This window comes from Leptonychotes weddellii, chromosome 2, assembly GCF_054177405.1.
Source record: "Leptonychotes weddellii isolate Sample4059 chromosome 2, ASM5417740v2, whole genome shotgun sequence".
NCBI lineage: Eukaryota > Metazoa > Chordata > Mammalia > Carnivora > Phocidae > Leptonychotes > Leptonychotes weddellii.
Genome location: NC_138370.1, coordinates 12,590,045 through 12,609,030, shown reverse-complemented (window position 1 = coordinate 12,609,030; position 18,986 = coordinate 12,590,045). Strand labels below are relative to the sequence as shown.

General features: G+C 38.1%; 1 protein-coding gene across 4 annotated transcripts in view; it reads right to left on the bottom strand.

Moving 5' to 3' along the window:
- Positions 1 to 18,986, bottom strand: part of PRIMPOL (primase and DNA directed polymerase) — a 52,928-nt gene that overhangs the window by 30,674 nt on the left and 3,268 nt on the right. For 3 of the 4 annotated variants that reach the window (XM_081807571.1, XM_031040657.2, XM_081807568.1), the window contains exons 4-8: positions 18,319 to 18,429; positions 16,501 to 16,739; positions 9,117 to 9,214; positions 8,097 to 8,226; positions 2,600 to 2,747 (exon numbers count right to left, since the gene is read on the bottom strand). In XM_081807571.1, the coding sequence (XP_081663697.1) occupies positions 2,600 to 2,747; positions 8,097 to 8,226; positions 9,117 to 9,214; positions 16,501 to 16,680 (556 nt within the window). In that variant the 5' untranslated portion in view covers positions 16,681 to 16,739; positions 18,319 to 18,429. The remainder of the gene's footprint in view (positions 1 to 2,599; positions 2,748 to 8,096; positions 8,227 to 9,116; positions 9,215 to 16,500; positions 16,740 to 18,318; positions 18,430 to 18,986) is intronic. The other variant, XM_006744732.3, reaches the window with a different exon arrangement.

Here is an 18,986-nt window from a genome sequence, read left to right as displayed (position 1 = left end):
TGCTAGAGCCCACTTAGCAGTCTTTGATTCAGCGCATCCTTATCAAATGCCTGCTTGCATTTTACGGCTCTTGCAGTCTGCACCATCACTAATACTATTGATGAAGATGCCATTACATAGTACCAAGCTCTGGAAATGAAAAGTGAGTAAGAAACTGTCCCTGCCCTAAAACATTAAGTAGCACGGAAATAAAGAAGCCAAAACAACAACACAGAAAACTACCTCAGCAAGAGCCGAATGCTTGGACGCGAGAAGCCATGGGCTCTCCGCAACCCAGACGACACGCTGCCCTGGGTCTTAGGGTTCGGGACGTGACAGAAATGGCTTCTCATTTGACGATATCTACACTGAGTCTCCACAGGCCAGGTAATTGGAGTGTGTCTTTTCAGACAGCAGCATCAAAAAGTACCAAGGCCCACGGACAAGAGAAAATGTGGCCCCGCAGGAGCTAAGTAAAGGACAGAGGGAGAAGGCCTATTTTGTACCAGGACTGGCCCTTGTGGCTCTCATTATGACTGCAAGAGGCCCCTCAGTAACAACCATCAGGAAACTTGGGGAAAAAAATAGAGGTTTGTTACTTGTAAGACCTGAAAATTACACTGCATACCTGGGGCCACACAGCAAGCTCTCGGGTAGGGAACGCATACACGGGCAGGGGCTTCTGCTTGTATTGGGGTTGAGGGTGGAGTCCTAGGGTTTCCTGGGCTCACGCCTTATTGGTGAATTTAAAACATAAGAACAGGAATTTAGGGGCGCCTGGGTGGCTCAGTCATTAAGCGTCTGCCTCTGGCTCAGGTCACGATCCCGGGGTCCTGCTTGGCGGGAGGCCTGCTTCTCCCTCTCTCACTCCCCCTGCTTGTGTTCCCTCTCTCACTGTCTCTCTCTGTCAAATAAATAAATAAAATCTTTAAAAAAAAAAAAAAAAGAACAGAAATTTAAAGCAAGGAAGCCAAAACAAGAGGCCCAAAAGGTCAGTTATCAATCAAGATTTCTGAATCTAAAGAGCCTCAGTGGGTGGTGTGTGGCTGACGGTGTTTATTGAGATAGCTGTCTTTGAAAGGGATGCCTCAGCAATCAAAGCTTAAGCCAGGCGCTTGCATTACAACAAAACAGAACACTGTCAAGGTTTACACTACAAGCGTCAGGTGGTGAGAGAGGAGGCTGGTGGACCTCTGCGGGCCTCGGTACAAACTAAGACATTTGGAATTTTCCTGAAGGCAGTGAGCAATCCCTGAAGGGTGTGAGGCACATTAGTGGTGTAATCAGATCACTCCAGCCAGCTGACTAAATAAATAAGTAAGCTGAGAGAAAATAGAGCTCAGAGATGACACCAACATTTCCACTTGGGTAGTTGGGTAGATGATGGATACTACTCACTGATATATATATCACAGGAGAAAGGGCAAGGTTAGGGGGAAAATGAGGCATCTGGTCTAGGAATGCTGAGTTTGAAGTATCTGTGTGGGAACGTTTAATAGGCAGTTGGCTGTATGGGTCAAGGAGGGCAATCTTGGCTGAAGACGAAGACTTAAGGCTTTGATTACCATCTATGTGTTGATGACTTGAGAGTGGATGATAATCAAGGTTATGGATAGAGTGAACAGAGGGACAAGGATAGATTCTACAATTATCAATATCTAAGGGATGAAAGAAAGATGGAAGGAATATCCAACTATACAACACAAAATAGGGAGATTAATAGGAGCCCCTCATACACAGCAAACTGGGTCACTGCGACCTAGCATTAGTCTAATTTAGTAATTAGGTTCCTGACTTCTATGCTAGTCCTTTTACGACTATGTTCATGCCTTTTCCCCTAGGTACCCCTGAAACTATCAAATAAATGTAGTTCTGAAATGAATTACCTATCACGGGAACTTCAGTTAATCATCTGCCATTTAGACCTAGAAATACTCTGCTCTACTGCTGCTTTGATAAACACTCAGGTTTTGGGCTTCTGTCTAGACCTTGATTTTCAGCGTTTCCATTCCACCTACTTGTTGCCCCTCAGACTGACTTCATTTTATACCTGGGCCTGCATCTCTCAATGTCCAGTTCCAGACAAACACTCTGATTACACTCTCAGGCTTACATATGCAGACATTTTCCCAGTCCTGAGGTTCGGCCTGGAGCAATAAACAATAAAAAAGCCTCTCCAGATGTGGTTTGGAGCCCAAGCCCCAGTCCTCATGGACTAAAGGCTAAGGCTAAGGCAAGGCTGAAGTGAAGGACAGAAATACAGCTCTGAGGCATCACAGATGAGACTTGAATTAGGCCTCTCGTGCAAAAAGACTTCTAAAAAGACTCCTGTTGGAGCAGAAACCAGTACTAGGCAATGCATGGCCATCTCAAAATCTCTAGCAAGAGTCGCTAATGTCAAGGACCTCCTGAGTAGTTAATGTATCTAAAATGTGTCTAGAAGAGGAAGGTAGGTCTAGAACTAAAGGCAAATCCTGAAGATGTGAAAAATCACATCTCATTATTTAGGACAGGTTAATAACCATAAAACCCGACAAATACTTACAAAAGTTTAAGAGGAACAGGAAAATACGAGGATTTTAACAGAATTCCATGACTTTTTAAAAAACAGTATACTTACCAACATGAATGTTATCTTTAAATGCCACATCATGGAGCTGAAATATTAGATGGCGGCTAAATTTTTCATCAGTGCTGGAATCCAAGTTGAAAACATCTTCGGCTGAACAATTAACCCTGTATAGCTCTTGAAGTGCTTTACAAACATGCTAAAAACACAGGTAAAATATAAGTAATTAATATTTCAAAAAAATTTTTCCATGAGAAAATTCAAATATCTTGGTACAACTCCAACTCATTTTTTATTTTATTATCTGAATATTTACTATGTAACAACTTCACCAAATTACTAATGTATAGAAATAGACATCATATTTAAATTATCATACATGTTCAAAAAGTCCTAGGCTCTCAGGAGTAAAGGACTTCCTAAAATTCTAACAGTTTAGCTTATACATTAATCTCTTCTAAAATCACAATAAATATATTTCTTTTTAAGCATCTCTTTAAATATCATCTGTGAGTTAAAAAGTCACGATTCCATTTTTCATAGTTTTAGTTTTCGGAAGGTTCCTCACACACACTGAGCCGAAGTCCACCTCCAAGAATACTGGGGCTGGACGCTGCTGACAGCGAAGGCAGTTACCCGTTGTAAGAAGGCAGCAAGCACAGGGATAGGAGCACAGGATGTGAAATCAGAAAGATCTAGTTTGAGTACTGGCTTTGCCACTAACCAGCTCTGTGACTTTGGTCAAGTCCAAACCTTACATTCCTCCATCGCAAAATGGGATAATAACCGGACCTAACTTCTGGGACTGTTGTTAGGAGTAAATGACAAGATGAGAGTAAAGAGTGAGCACAGTGCTTGGCATATGCACCTGCTTAAAAGCATTAGCTGTGCAGCCACTAAAGAAGTCACTTCTGAAACCTCAGTCTTCCCACTTGCAAAAGGAAGTTACTAAGAAGTACCATACGTGGTTATCTTGACATTAGCAAAATGCTTATAAACTGCCAAGCATTTAGATACCTAACAGTTATATAATAACTTGTATTTATTCATGTCATTTTTACATTATTAGAGCAACCCCTCCCACGCTCTCTGTATTCTTTAGTAAGTTCTCACTTCCTCAGAGGCCTCCTCAATTTCCCTCTCTACATCAACTCCCCCTTCATACTCTGTCCCCAGTTACAGTACTTACACAACTACAATTTTATGTTCATTTGTGTGATTATTTTGACTTCGGTTTCCTCTCCATTACAGAGGCTATCCCTCACTACCCGTTCTCGCCTGCTTCTGTGGAGGTAGAATGCTCATTACCTGGATACAAGGCCATCCAGAATAAAGACCACACTTCCCAGACTCCCTGGCAGTAATGTGTGGCCACAAGACTACGTTCAGGCCAATGGGATGTGAACAGAAGGAAAGCAGGTGACTTCTCAGTTATACTCTTCTAGGGGAGAGGCATGCCCGTCCCTTCACCATGTACTACTGACTGGAAAGCAGATATTGTGATAGTGAGCCATTTGGACAATGTACATAAAGGCAACACCTCAGGAAATAACAAAGCAACCAAGCCTAGTCTCTAATGTAATGGAGCCATACCCAGACACTACATGAGGGAGAAAAAAATCTCTATCTTGTTTAAGTCACTTTTTTTTTTATTATGGTAACTAAACCTATCCTAATTTGTTATCCTCCCGTCGACTATAAATTCTATGAAGGCAGAAGCTAGGTCTCTGTGGGCTAAACCATGGTCTCCCGAGTGCCTAGACACACCGACACTTACTAGAGGCTGAAACATTTTTGATAAATGAATAAAGTCTAGTTTTATACTTCGGAGCTATACAGAATAAATGTAGTGACTCTGCAGGTTAAGGAAACAAACAAAAAGCAACCCTAATCATTTAAGTTAACTTTCCCAAGTTAAACTTCAAATAAAAATTTAAGACATTTAAATATTAAAACTACAAAATCCACAAGTTAAAAATATGATTATTTGAGCAATGTTACCTGTCAGTATAGTTTTACAAATGCACTAGCACCAGAGTCCATTCCATTTGGCAGAAGGGGCTTACTAAAATTTGTCAGTTAAGTCATTGACTCAAAGGATGATATGTTATCACTAGCTATTATTAGTCAGTTACTTCTTAATCATCTGTTAAGAGTTAATCTAATTTATGTGCCTCTTCACATGGAGACTCAAAAGGAAAAGTACTTACTGGGTTACACACTTGTTATACAAAGTAACCAATAAATGAAATTAATCTCCATGAAAATATGTATGAAGATTATATTATCTAAAATAATCCAGGGGCACCTGGGTGACACAGTTAAGCATCCCACTCTTGGTTTAGCTCAGGTCTGATTTCAAGGTCATGGGATGGAGCACTCAGGTCTGCTTAAGATTCCCTCTCCCGTTGCCCCTCCCCCTGCTATACCCAGCAGGTAAACCCAGTTGTGTAGAGATTGCTAAAAAAGACCACCACTAGATAAAGCAATCTTAAGAAAAAAGAACAGAGCTGGAGGTATCACACTTCCAGGTTTCAAACTATAATACAAAGCTATAGTAATCAAAACAGTATGGTACTGACACAAAAGTACACACATAAATCAATGAAACAGAACAGAGCGCCCAGAAATAAACCCACAATTAAGTGGTTGGTTATTCAATGACAAAGAAGGAAAGAATATACAATGGATAAAAGACAGTGTCTTTAATAACTAGTGCTGGGAAAACTGAACAGCTACATGCAAAAGAATTCACTTTCGTACATCATATATAAAAGTAAACTCAAAATGGGTTAAAGACCTAAACTGAAGACCTGAAACCATAAAACTCCTTGAAGAAAACAGACTGCAAGAATCTCTTGGATATTTGTCTTAGCATTATTTTTTTTTATCTGTCTCCTCAGGTAAGGGTAACAAAAGCAAAAATAAACAACTGGGACTACATCAAACTAAAAAGCTTTTGCACAGTGAAGGAAGCCATCAACAAAACAAAAAGACAATCTACTGAATGGGAGAAGATATTTACAAATAATATATCTGATAAGGGATTAGTATCCAAAATATATAAAGAACTCCTACAACTCAACACCAAAAAAACCAATCTGACTTTTAAAATGTGCAGAGGACTAGAACAGACCTTTTTCCAAAGAAGACATACAGATGGCCAAGAGACAAATGAAGGAATGCTCAACATCACTAATCATCAGGGAAATGCAAATGAAAACCACAATGAGGTATTACCTCACACAAGCCAGAATGGCTAGTATCAAAAAGACAAGAAATAACAAGTGTTGGCAAGGATGTAGAGAAAAGGGAACCTTTGTGCACTGTTGGTGGGAATGTAAATTGGTGCAGCCTCTATGGAAAACGGTATGGAGATTTCTCAAAAAGTGAAAAACAGAACTACCAAACGGTCCACCAATTCCATTCCCGGGGATTTACCCAAAGAAAACAACAGCACTAATTCAAAGAGACACATGCATTCCTATGTTCATTGTAGCATTATTTCCAATAGTCAAGATACAGAAGACACCTGCATCCACTGATAGAGGAATGGAAAAGGAAGATGTGGTATATATACACAATAAAATTACTCAGCCATGAAAAAAGAATGACACTTTGCCATTTGCCAGCACTGGTATTATGCTAAGTGAAGTCAGACAGGGAAAGTCAAATATCACATGGTTTCACTTATCTGTGTAATCTAAAAAATAAAACAAACAAAACAAACCAAAACAGACTCAAAAATACAGAGAACAAGCTGCAGATGCCAGAGTGGAGGAAGTAGGAGTATGGGCAAAATAGGTGAAGCAGATTAAGAGATAGAAACTTGCGTTATAAAATACATAAATTACAAGGATGTATGCACAATAATATAGGGAATATAGTCATTAATATTATAAGCTTATATGGTGACAAATGGAAACTAGACTTAACACGGTGAATCTTATATAATGTATATAAATGTTAAATCACTATGTTAATATACCCTTAAAACTAATAAAATATTAGATGTCAACTATACTTCATAATAAATAAATAAACCTAGGGGCGCCTGGGTGGCTCAGTCGTTAAGCGTCTGCCTTCGGCTCGGGTCATGATCTCAGGGTCCTGGGATCGAGCCCCGTATGGGGCTCCCTGCTCAGCAGGAAACCTGCTTCTCCCTCTCCCACTCCCACTACTTGTGTTCCTGCTCTCGTTATCTCTCTCTCGCTGTCAAATAAATAAATAAATAAGTAAATAAAATCTTTTAAATAAATAAATAAACCTAAGTAAGGGAAGGGGGAAGCCAAGAGAAAGCTAACATTACATGACTTTTTAAAGGTATTTGCATACATATTTCAAAAAAATTTTAAAAAAAGAGTGATTCAACATAATCAGCAGATACTCTTCATCAAAAACATTTTAAGATATATTTTTAAAGTTATAAAATGTGTCATCTATAGTTAACATCTAAAAGAAAAAAATTAAGGGGCGCCTCAATGGCTCGGTCAGGTGGGCGTACGACTCTTGATTTTGGCACGCATATGCACTCTCTCTAAAAAAAAAAAAGAAAAAAAAATTAAGGGTGCCTGGGTGGCTCAGCTGGGTTAGGCATCCAACTTTTGATTTCAGCCCAGGTCATGATCTCCAGGTCATGGGATCAAGGCCCACGTCGGGCTCCGTGCTCAGCGTGGTCTGCTTGGGATTCTCTCTCTCCCTCTGCCCCTCCCCTGGCTTGCTCACTCTCTCTCTCAAAATAATAAATAAAATAAAATAAAAACTTTAAAAAAATTTTAAAAGGGAAAAAAGAAAAATTAACCGATAAATGTTAATACCTACTTCGAGCCCAATAGCCAATATAAGTTTAATAAAACTTAATGTAATAAAATCTTAAAAGATTTTATAAACAAATATTAACAGACTTTAGTTGAACAAGCCCATATTATCCCTTTTGTTAGTAACTTCCTGGTTGACACTGCTAAATCAAAAACATATACTAGAATTACAGTCTTTTCTCTTTGTTAAAAAAACAATGATAACTGTATTTCTAGATCATGTTTTACCAATACTATTGGACCTGAAATAGGAGTTAAGTTTTTCTAGACCGTAGTCTCCTCATTTATGATGGTGTAAGACAGAATAATTTCCAAAATTCCTTCCAGGACAAAAATCAGGACACAATTTTTAATCAAAGTTTTCTTGAAATTCATCTCAGTAACCAATTTTTACAGTAAAAATTACTTTGCCTAACTTTTACCAGAGTCAGCTACTTGTAATAGAGTTAATATATAATTTAAAAACAAAGTTTCCAAACTGCTACCTTTCTCAAGTCCATTTTTAATAGATATACTAATATTACAATATATATGGACCTAAACTGAACCTGACCATTTTAGAAGTTTACTCAGAGAAGTCATATTATGAAACGAAAAGTCAAAAGGAAGAGAAGAAAAAGGTGGTAAAACACAGAACCCAAATATTACATAGGTTGGACTCAATGAATGAATGAATAAGTGAATGAAGATATATACAGATATAAGGAGAAAAACCTGAGTTTGTAACTTACCTCAATGAGTAATGCAACCATCTTTTTCCCATCAGCTTCTGGATTGGCAAGTTTGTTAAATTCCAAATCAAAATAAAGCTTGCACACAGCATTTTCAGGAATGACTTCATAGCAGTGTAAGAGATTTTTTCTGAATTGAATAATGCAAGATTGTTAGGTTTACATCTTACACCTTTTTAAAATCATGGCAGTTGATCTTGTATCTCAAGATACTGCATTAACTGTGATTGAATGACTTATAACTACGGCATAATGAAGACATGGCAAAGTGAACAGCTGCTCTCTGTGGGTTTAGGGATCATATTATTAAGAGCTCCATCAAAGAAGATGTAACAATCATATTCTGTAACAGTATTTAATTTGAAAATATGGTCAACCTCATGCTGTTATTTATTCACAGAATTTTGACATTGTATGACCTTTCTTTTTTCTTGGTGTCATTATAGAAAGAATCTTGTCTGAGAAAAGAACTTTCTTTCTCGAACCAAAATCTCAGGATCTACACATGTATTCTTGGGATTTGATAAATGAGAATTTTTTAAGTTTTGTATTTTCATTAAGAAAACAGTACTTTAAAAATTGGCTAAAAACATATTCTGAATCACCTGACTTCAAAGAGCTTTCAATGCTCACATGTGGATCAAGAGATAAGACTTTAACATGGGTTAATAAAAATACATACTGCTTTGGTAAGTAAATGATGACCTGTGCTAAGTGAAGTCCAGATGGCATCCTACAGAAGTAAAAGGTTTGTAATCTGAACAAGAGGTGATGGGGGATTGCGTCATCACATGCGCAGGAACTCAAAACACACACACAATTGCACACTTTTCTCCCAGCACCTGGTAAGATCATGCAGTGTTGCCATGACAAGGAAGCTCCAGAATTCAATTCTACTATTAAAGGAGTAACCAAATGGGGGATGGAGATCTACAACAGTTAATTCAGCCAGAATTAATTTCACAAACATTACTAGATGAAGGAAATGTAACTTTACTGTGTTGTCCTTTACAGACTTACCGGGATTTATAATAAAACCAAAGTTGAGCATAGGTTGTCACCAGGTAAATACGTTGTCCATCGCCCACTTTGTATTCCAAAGCAAATACATGAACATCCTTTAGAAGATCAAAAAATTAATAAGGCACAAATCCAAAATCAACTGTAGCTATGCAATGTTCATGAAGAATTTTATCAAATTTTGGAAAAGTGGAATTTGAACATCTTTATTACTAAAAAATGAAATACAATTATTACATCTATGCCAATTAAAATCTAATTATATTTATTTTTATTCACTCAAGTAATACGTGCTCAAGGCAGAAACAATTCAAATATCCAGATCAAAAAGAGAAAAAAAAAGGAGAAAAATCACTTTTCAATCACTCCAGCTTGACTTCCTATTATAGCTTCACTTTCTAGTTTATGAAATTGAACTATTTCTTTTAAAGATGTATTCATTTTAAAGAGAGAGAGAGAGCTCACGTGCATCACGGGGAGGGGCAGAGGGAGAGAGACTCTCAAGCAGACTCTGCGCTAAGTGCAATTTTCCCTCCTCCTCATTTCATCCTTAAAAATTTCATACTCCACTCATTCGTTTCCTCATATTTCTGTGGGTATTGTTGTACTTCTCCACTTAAATCTAGTCATTCTATTATTTTTCAGTCCATGGATATGGTCATTCTTCCTCTAAGCATAGCTTCTTTTATTTATTTTTTTTAAGTTTTTTTTTTTTAATTTATTTATTTGACAGAGAGAGAGAGCACAAGCAGGGGGAGCAGGAGAGGGAGAAACAGACTCCCCGCTGAGCAGGGAGCCCTCCATGGAGCTCGATCCCAGGACCCTGGGATCATGACCTGAGCTGAAGGCAGACGCTTAACGACTGAGCCACCCAGGCGCCCCAGCACAGCTTCTTTTAAATGTCATTATGTGTTCCCTCTCTCGCTGTGTCTCTCTCTGTCAAATAAATAAAATCTTTAATAAATAAATAAATAAATGTCATCATGTGAGAGTAGGACAAATAGGCTGAGTAGGAAGATGCTGAGCTCACCTCCCATGGACACACTGAGGTAACCACCACAAATAAAGCAACTTGCTCTGAAAACAGTCAGAGACCAGCAGAACAGATCTTCCACAGCTAAAGACGTAAAATCAGGGCAACATCAAGAAGGGTAGGAGGGGGTAAAACAAAAATAGGAACCAAAACCTGGTACGGAGAACCACAAGCAGGACGGTTAGCACAGGTGTAGAAGTCCTCCCTGAGGAGGAAGAGGATCAAGCCCCACATCAGGCACCCCCAGGCCTAGGGACCTACAGCAGGAGAACTGAGAACAAGTCCCCATTCCCTAGTATGTCTGGTTGTTGAAAATCACCAGGACTTAACTCTCAGACAGACCCCACTGTTCCAGGGCCAACACACTGTATTACTCAGTCCAAGACCCAGCACACAGAAGCAGCAGTTTGAAAAGCAACTGGATTATATACAGGAAGATTTATTGACTAATTTTAAGACCAGTGCCAGAGGAACCAAGATAGGGGTAGGAGCTCCGTCGGGAGACGCAAGCGCTAGTGGGTGGCATTTTTCTTGCCCTCCTTTGCCTAGCTGGCCCGACAATGGTGGGAGCCAGTCCTGACTCTGTCTGCCTGCCCCATTTCAGTGCTCCCCGGGCGACTGACCCCATCTAACCTGCCTGCCCTGACAGGCACTCATCCAGCGTGGCTCTTGCCTCACCATAGCTGGCAGACAGCCTCGGCTGGAACCAGCACCCCCAAAAAGCAACACCAACCCGGCCACACCCAGCAGACAGCCCCAGCTGGTACTGGCACCCCCCCAAAGCGAGTCCTGCCCCAGGCAGGTGAGGAGCCGCGGTGGCTGCGGCCAGTCCTCTCAGCCAGAGGCCTCAGGTTCTAGCCCGCCACACCACGCACCTGCAGCAGCGCCAGCCAGGCCTCAGGGCCGACAGCACTGGGGACCAGCTCTTCCCACCCGTGTGCCCACGTAGTCACAGCCAGTCATTAGAGTCCGCTGACCTGGGGGCCAGGACTGCCCAGCAGGGCGCCCAGAGGAGCCACGGCCACAGTCATTGCTGACGGACAAGGAAGGCTGAGGACCAGGCCCAGCAACCAGGGCACAAGCAGCCGCCGCAGCCTGGGCACGACAGGAGGTCACATGCAGTCACAAGGGGACACCCCCACAGCGACTGGTTCCTGTGACCAGCGGGGGTTGTGCTTCTGGGCCCCCAGGACACCTGTCACATAAAGCTACTACTCTGAAGACCAGGAGACAGAGCTGACCTACCTAATACATAAAAACAAAAACACAGAAAGTCAGACAAAATAAGGAGACAGAGGACTATGTTTGCAACAAAAGAATAAGACAAAACCTCGGAAAAAGAAATGGCGATAAGCAATCTACCTGACAGACAGTTCAAAGTAATGGTCATAAAGATGCTTACCAGACTTGAAAGAAGAGTGGATGTACTTTGAGAACTTCAACAAAGAAATAGGAGATATAAAAGAGAAGGAATCAGAGCTGAAGAATACAGTAACTGAAATGAAAAATACACTAGAGGAAATCAGAGCAGATTAGAGGATGCAGATTTTGGAAAGCATCCAAGCTGAACACTGAAAAGAAAAGGAAATGAATAAAATAACCATAGGTTAAGGAACCTCTGGGACAACATCAAGTGCACTAACAATCACATTATAGGAGCCCCAGAAGGAGAAAAGATAAAGAGGCAGAAAACTTACCTGAAGCAATAATAGCCTAAAACTTCCCTGACCTGGGGAAGGAAAAATATAATAGCTCCAAGAAGCACAGAGAGCCCAAACAAGATGAACCCAAGGAGGTACACACCAAGACACATGATAACTAAATGTCAAAATAAAAAGATAGAGACTCTTCAAAGCAGTAAGAGAAAAGCAACTAGTTACATACAAGGGAACACCCATAGATTGTAAGCTGATTTTTTCAGCAAAAACGAGGCAGGTCAGAAGGGGGTGGCATGATATATTTCAAGTGCTGAAAAGAAATAAACCTATGTCCAAGAATACTCTACCCAACAAGATTACCATTCAGAATTGAAGGAGAGATAAAGAGTTTACAGATAAAATTTAGAAGAATTCTTCATGACTAAATTGGCTTTCCAACAAATTTTAAAAGGACTTCTTAACGTGGAAAAGAAAAGACCATAACTAGAAGAAAATTATGAAAGGAAAAAATTTCACTTATCAAAGAAAACATATAGTAAAAATAGATCAATCACTCATAAAGCAAGTATGAAAGTTAAAGGACAAAAGTAGTAAAATATCTACAAAAATTAGTTAAGGGATACATAAAACAAATAGATGTAAAATATAGCATCATACACTTAAACACGGAGATGGGAAGTAAAAATGTAGCACTTTTAGAATGTGTTGGAACATCAGCAACCACCAAATTTATAGACTGCTATATACGTAAGATATTATACATGAACCTCGTGGTAACTATACGCCAAAAACCTGTAACAGATACACAAAAAATAAAGAGGGAGGAATCCAGGTATAACACTAAAGAAAGTCATCAATCACAAGGAAAGATAGCAAGAAGGAAAAAACGAGAACTACAAAACCAGAAAACAACTAACAAAATGGCAATAGGTACATATCTATCAATAATCACTTTTAAACGGACTAAGTGGACTAAATGCTCCAGTCAAATGACAAAGCGTGACTAAATGGAAAAAAAAACCAACCCCATCTATATGCTGCCCACAAGAGACTTCGGACTGAAAGACATATAGACTGAAAAAGAAGGGATAAGATATTCCATGCAAATGAATGGAAAAAAGATATTCCAAGCAAATGAAAATGAAAAAAAAAAAAAGGCAGTACTTATATCAGACAAATTAGACTTAAACACTGTAAAAAGAGACAAAGAAAGGCATGACATAGGGGCTCCTGGGTGGCTCAGTCGGTTGAGCATCCAACACTTGGTTTCGGCTCAGGTCATGATCTCAGGGTCCTGGGATTGAGCCCCTTGTCGGACTCTGCACTCAGCAGGGAGTCTGCTTGAGATGCTCTCCCTCTGCCCCTCCCCCACCTGCATGCGCTCTCTAATAAATAAATAAATCTTAAAAAAAAAAAAAGAATAGCATGACATAATGATGAAGGGATCAATCTAACAAGAGGATACAACAATTGTAAATGTCTATGCACCCAACATAGGAGCACCTAAATATATAAAGCAAGTATTAATAGACAAAGAGGGAGAAAGTGACAGTAATACAATAATAGTAGGGTAATTTAACACCCCACTTACATCAATGGATAGATCATCCAGACAGAAAATCAATAAAGTAACACTGGCTTTGAATGACACGAGACCGTATGCATTTAATAGATATATACAGAACATTTCATCCCCAAAAGAAGAAAACATATTCTTAAAGTGCACATGGAACATTCTCCAGGACAGATCATATGTTAGGCCACCAAACAAGTCTCAATAAATTTAAAAGGACTAAAATCCTATCAAGCATCTGTTCCAACAATATGAAACTAGAAATCAATTACAAGAAAAAAACTGTAAATAACACAAACACATGGAGAATAAACAACATGTTACTAAACAATGCGTCAATGGGGTCAATGGAGTCAATGGGGAAATTCAAGAGGAAATAAAAAAAATACCTGGACACAAGAGAAAATGGAAACACAATGGTTCAAAATCTATGGAACACAGCAAAAGCAGTTCTAAGAGGGAAATTTATAGCAATACAGTCCTACTTCAAGAAATAAGAAAAATCTCAAAAAAGCAATCTAAACTTACACCTAAAGGAACTAGCAAAACAAGAACAAAGCTCAAAATTAGAAGGAAGGAAATAATAAAGATCAGAGTGGAAATAAATGAAATAGAGACTAAAAAGATAATAGAAAAGCTCAATGGAATTAAGAGCTGCTTCTCTGAAAAGATAAACAAAATTAATATAGCCAGACTCACCAAGAATAAAAAAGACTCAAAAATAAAATCAGAAATAAAAGAGAAGTTACAACTGACACCACAAAAATACAAAGGTTTATAAGAGACTACTACAAGAAAATATATGCCAACAAATTAGACAACCTAGAAGAAATGGATAAAGACTGAATCAGGAAGAAACAGAGTATCTGTACAGATGGATTACTAGTAATGAAAGTGAATCAGTAATCAAAAAATTCCCAAAAAACAAAAGTCCAGGACCAGATGGCTACACAGGTGAATTCTACCAAACATTTAATAAAGAGTTCTCAAGCTATTCCAAAATATACAAGAGAAAGGAATTTTTTTTTCTTTTTTTAGGAATGCTTCTGAATTTGTTCCACAAGGCCACCAGCATTACCCTCAAACCAAACCGGACAAAGACACTACAAAAAAAAAAAGGAAATTACAGACCATTATCCCTGATGAGCACAGATGTAAAAATCTTCAACAAAATATTAGCAAACCTAACACAATACTTTAAAAGGATCATTCACCATGATCAAATAGGGTTTATTCCAGGGACACAAGAATGGTTCAATATCCACAAATCAACATATACAACACTTTAATAAAATGAAGGATAAAGATCAGATGACTACCTCAATAGATGCAGAAAAAGCATTTGACCAAATTTAACATCATGATAAAACTATCAACAAAGTGAATATAGAGGGAACACAACATAAAAAGACCATAAATGACTAACCCACAGCCAACATCATACACAGTAATGAAAAGCTGAAAGCTTTTCCTCCAAGATGAGGAAAAGATAAGATGCCCATTCTTCCCACTTCTACTCAATATAGTAGTAGAAATCCTAACCACAGCAATCAAACAAGAAAAAGAAGGGGGAAAAAAAAGGCATCCAAATTGGTAAGGAAGAAGTAAAACATACAGATGGCCAACAGACACATGAAGAAATGCTCAATATCACTAATCATCAGGGACACGCAAATCAAATCAAATCAAATCAAATGAGATACCACCTCACACCAGTCAGAATGGCTAGTATCAAAAAGACAAGAAATAGGGGCACCTGGGTGGCTCAGTTGGTTAAGCATCTGACTCTTGATTTCAGCTCAGGTCATGATCTCAGGGTCCTGGGATGGAGCTCTGAGTCAGGCTCAGCATGCAGTGGGGAAGTCTGCTTGAGGATTCTCTCTCTCTACCCCTCCCCCACCCTGCTCTCTCTAAAATCAATCAATCAATCTAAAAAAAAAAAAAAGGACAAGAAATAACAATGCTGGTAAGGATTTGGAGAAAAGGGAACACTTATGCACCACTGGTGGGAATGTAAGTTGGTGCAGCCATTATGGAAAGCAGAATGGAGGTTCCTCAAAAAAAATTAAAAATCGAATTACCATACAATCCAGTAATTCCAATAATTCAGTGGTATCGAATACCACTAATTCAAAAAAGTATATGTCCTATGTTTATTTGTAATAGCCAAGTTATGAAAGATACCTAAGTGTCCATTGATAAATAAAGAAGATGCAGTATATATACACAAAAGATTATTACTCAGCCATAAAAAAAAAGAATGAAGTCTTCCTGTTCACAACAACATGGATGGACCTAAAGGATATTATGCTAAGTGAAATAAGTTAGAGAAAAACAAAAATCATGATTTCATTTATATGTGGAATCTAAAAAAAAAACAAACCTGAAATAGACTCATAAATACAGAGAACAAACTGGTGGTTGCCTGAGCAAAAGGGGATGGAGAGACAGGAGAAATAGGTGAAGGGGATTAAGAAGTATAATCTTCCAGTTATAAAATAAATAAGTCATGATGATGAAAAGTATGGCATAGAGAATATAGTCAATAATATTATAGTAACTTTGGTGATAGATGGTGATTAGACTTACCATGGTGAGCATTTTGTAATGTATATAATTGTTGAATCACTATGTTCACCTCAAACTAATATACTATGTCAACTATATTTCAATTAAAACTTTTTAAAATATCATTACAAATTTTTTAAACTAATTGTCACTACATAGCTCATTCTTTTTCATTTATTAAGTAAATGGCCAAAAATTCATAGGAATAATTTCTGTAAATAGTGTGATATTTAGGGACACCTGGGTGGCTCAGTCATTAAGTGTCTGCCTTTGGCTCAGGTCATGATCCCAGGGTCCTGGGATCGAGTCCTGTATCGGGCTCCTTGCTCAGCTGGGAGCCTGCTTCTCCCTCTACCTGCCACTCCCCCTGCTTGTGCTCTCTCTCTGACAAATAAATAAATCTTAAAAAAAAATAGTGTGATATTTAGATCACAATTAAATTCTTTTGATAGATCATGTGGACTGAAATGAAGACAAACAACAGACTTTTTTTTTTAATCCTAAGTTATAGTAGCTTCACAAAAAAAAAAAAGTAGGAGACAAGAAAATTACCTCTTTACAGCTTTTAACAAAATTAAAAGCCTGAGTTTGCCGAAGGAAGAGTTTCCAAATGGAGGGTGGTTCTTCTGGCTTGGACAATCTTGGTCTGTATACTGAGGACAATGGTTTCCTCTCATAACGAGATGCTCGTTCTTCAATTTGCTTCAGTCTTGCTTCCCATTTTCTCTCCATTGGTTTAGAAGTTACGGGAAAGTAAATTGTATCCCATGTAAGATTTCTGTCAGTTAGTACTAAAATAAACAAGGACATCAATTTCTTTGTTCAGAATATATTTTTTGGTAAAACTTCAAAACCCATTTCGTAATGGTTATTTCCTTAACTGCCTTCATATATAATATATATTATGTATATATGTACTATGTATATATGTATATTGTATAACATATATACTATGTGTATATATGTACTATATATATGTGTATATATAGTTTTGCATGAAGTTTTAATGTGAAGTAAGAATGGGGCTAGTTATCAGGTAGCTTTAGATCTTGGCTCTTCCATCTAACAGTGCTATGATTTTAGAAGCACCCTAAGCCTTACCTGCAAAATGGGGATCAATGTCATCCTGAACACTTTATGTAATTATCATGAGGATAAATGTGATAGGACGTAAGAAAACGTTTTGTAAATTACAAAGCCTCATGTAAGCATAAGTGGTTTTTGTATCATTATGGTTTTTATTAGAACCACTTTATTGCATCAAGCACTATCTATCTTGCCCAAGTAGTGCTATTACATTGGCCATCACTCTTGTGCTATTTCTTAGCACAGAGTTCATTTCTAGACACCACTGTGCAGTTCCCTTTTCTTCTGTTTCTATCCATTGCTCTTCTTTTCTCCCAACACGATAGTTAGTTGGGAGAACAATTCAGTGTATAAATGCGAACTGCAATATTGGTTAGTTTTGGTTTATGTTAATCATAAGCATGTTTAAAGATAGGAATAAACACATTTTAACCTGTGTCTGTTAATTTAAGGACTGTATTTTTGTCATTAGTCAATGTGAAATAGCAGTCTTTTAATCCTTGTTTATTAATGACATGTGTTTTTTGTTTGCACACAATATTTCCATGTTAGCCAGGCCAGGGTAAGGGGGCCAGGAAATACTTTTATGATTTGGGATTTTGGTTTACTTACAAAAAAAAAAAGGATCGCCTTTTAGAAGGGGAGAAAAGCTTGCATTGTAGGTAAGTAATGGCCACAAAATCTCTGCCATTCCTCCTATCAAGAGATGGTATCTGAGCCCACTCACTGTTTCTGGCCATGTGACTTGCTTTGGTCAATGCCGCATCAACAAGTGTGAAGCAAACCGAGGTGTAGTAAGTGCTTTTGCGCTGGATTTGGCTATGCCGGGAGTCCTGCCCTGAGACTGTCATGCTAGAACTCTGGTCTCACAGAGGATAAAAGGACATCAGGAGAAGAATCAAATTACCCCAGCTAACAGCCAAGACCAACTAACTCTCAGATATATTGAGTTCAGATGTTTTGGATCATCCAGACATCTGAATTCAATGCCTAGGTAAGCCTGAGTGAGTTCAGGTGACATCTGCCAAAGACCTGGCCAGTCAACCCATAGAACTGTAAGAAAAAATTAACTTGTCTTAAGCCAAGAAGTTTTGGTCTGGTTTTTCATATAGAAATCGGTAGCTGATGTAGTCTCCCTCTTCATTAGTATCATCTTCATTAGTAATATCATAATTTATGTAGAAAACACATATAATAGTTTTTTAAAGTGAAATAACAACATGTACTAAAGCATTCAAGGGAAAAATTCCTATTTACCTCTGGCAATGCCTTTCCAGTACTTACGCTTATCGAGTCGATAAATATTCTCTTGAATTTTTGCAGAAAACTTTGCAACACAAACTCACTGGCAACTGATATATTCCTGGGAAGGAAAAACAGGTTCATCCTAAAAGACTGAGATGGTAGAATATCATGACACTGTTAGATTTCACATTGGACTTCAAACATATCAGACCTAAGAAAGATTATTGTTACACCTGATCCACATGAAAATTATGTTTTATAAACCAAGAAACAAACATAATTCTAAAGGTATCAATATAAACTTCATAACAGATATGCCTAGAAACAGAATACAATTTCACTGGATTGAAGAGCTGGAATAATTTTTAATGAAATGGCTTTTTTCAATATAAAGTGACATAGGACTCCAGATTGCTAGATTCTGAGTATTCAGTTTATTTTAATCTGCTTCGCATACAGATAAAAATCCTTTACATTTAGACAACCTAAGTGAGAAACTGACTTTCTTCTATGAAATGTACTAACTTTTAATAAAGCCCACTGATTACTTAATGAAGAAAATAAACACAGAATGCAGTTAGATAGGATTTGTAGCTCTAGTACCTAGCCAGTAACTGACAGAATAACCATGTGAATGTTCACACTTAGTGACACGGACATCAGGAAAACTTTTGATTTTGTAAAAAAAAAAAAAAAAAAAAAAAAAT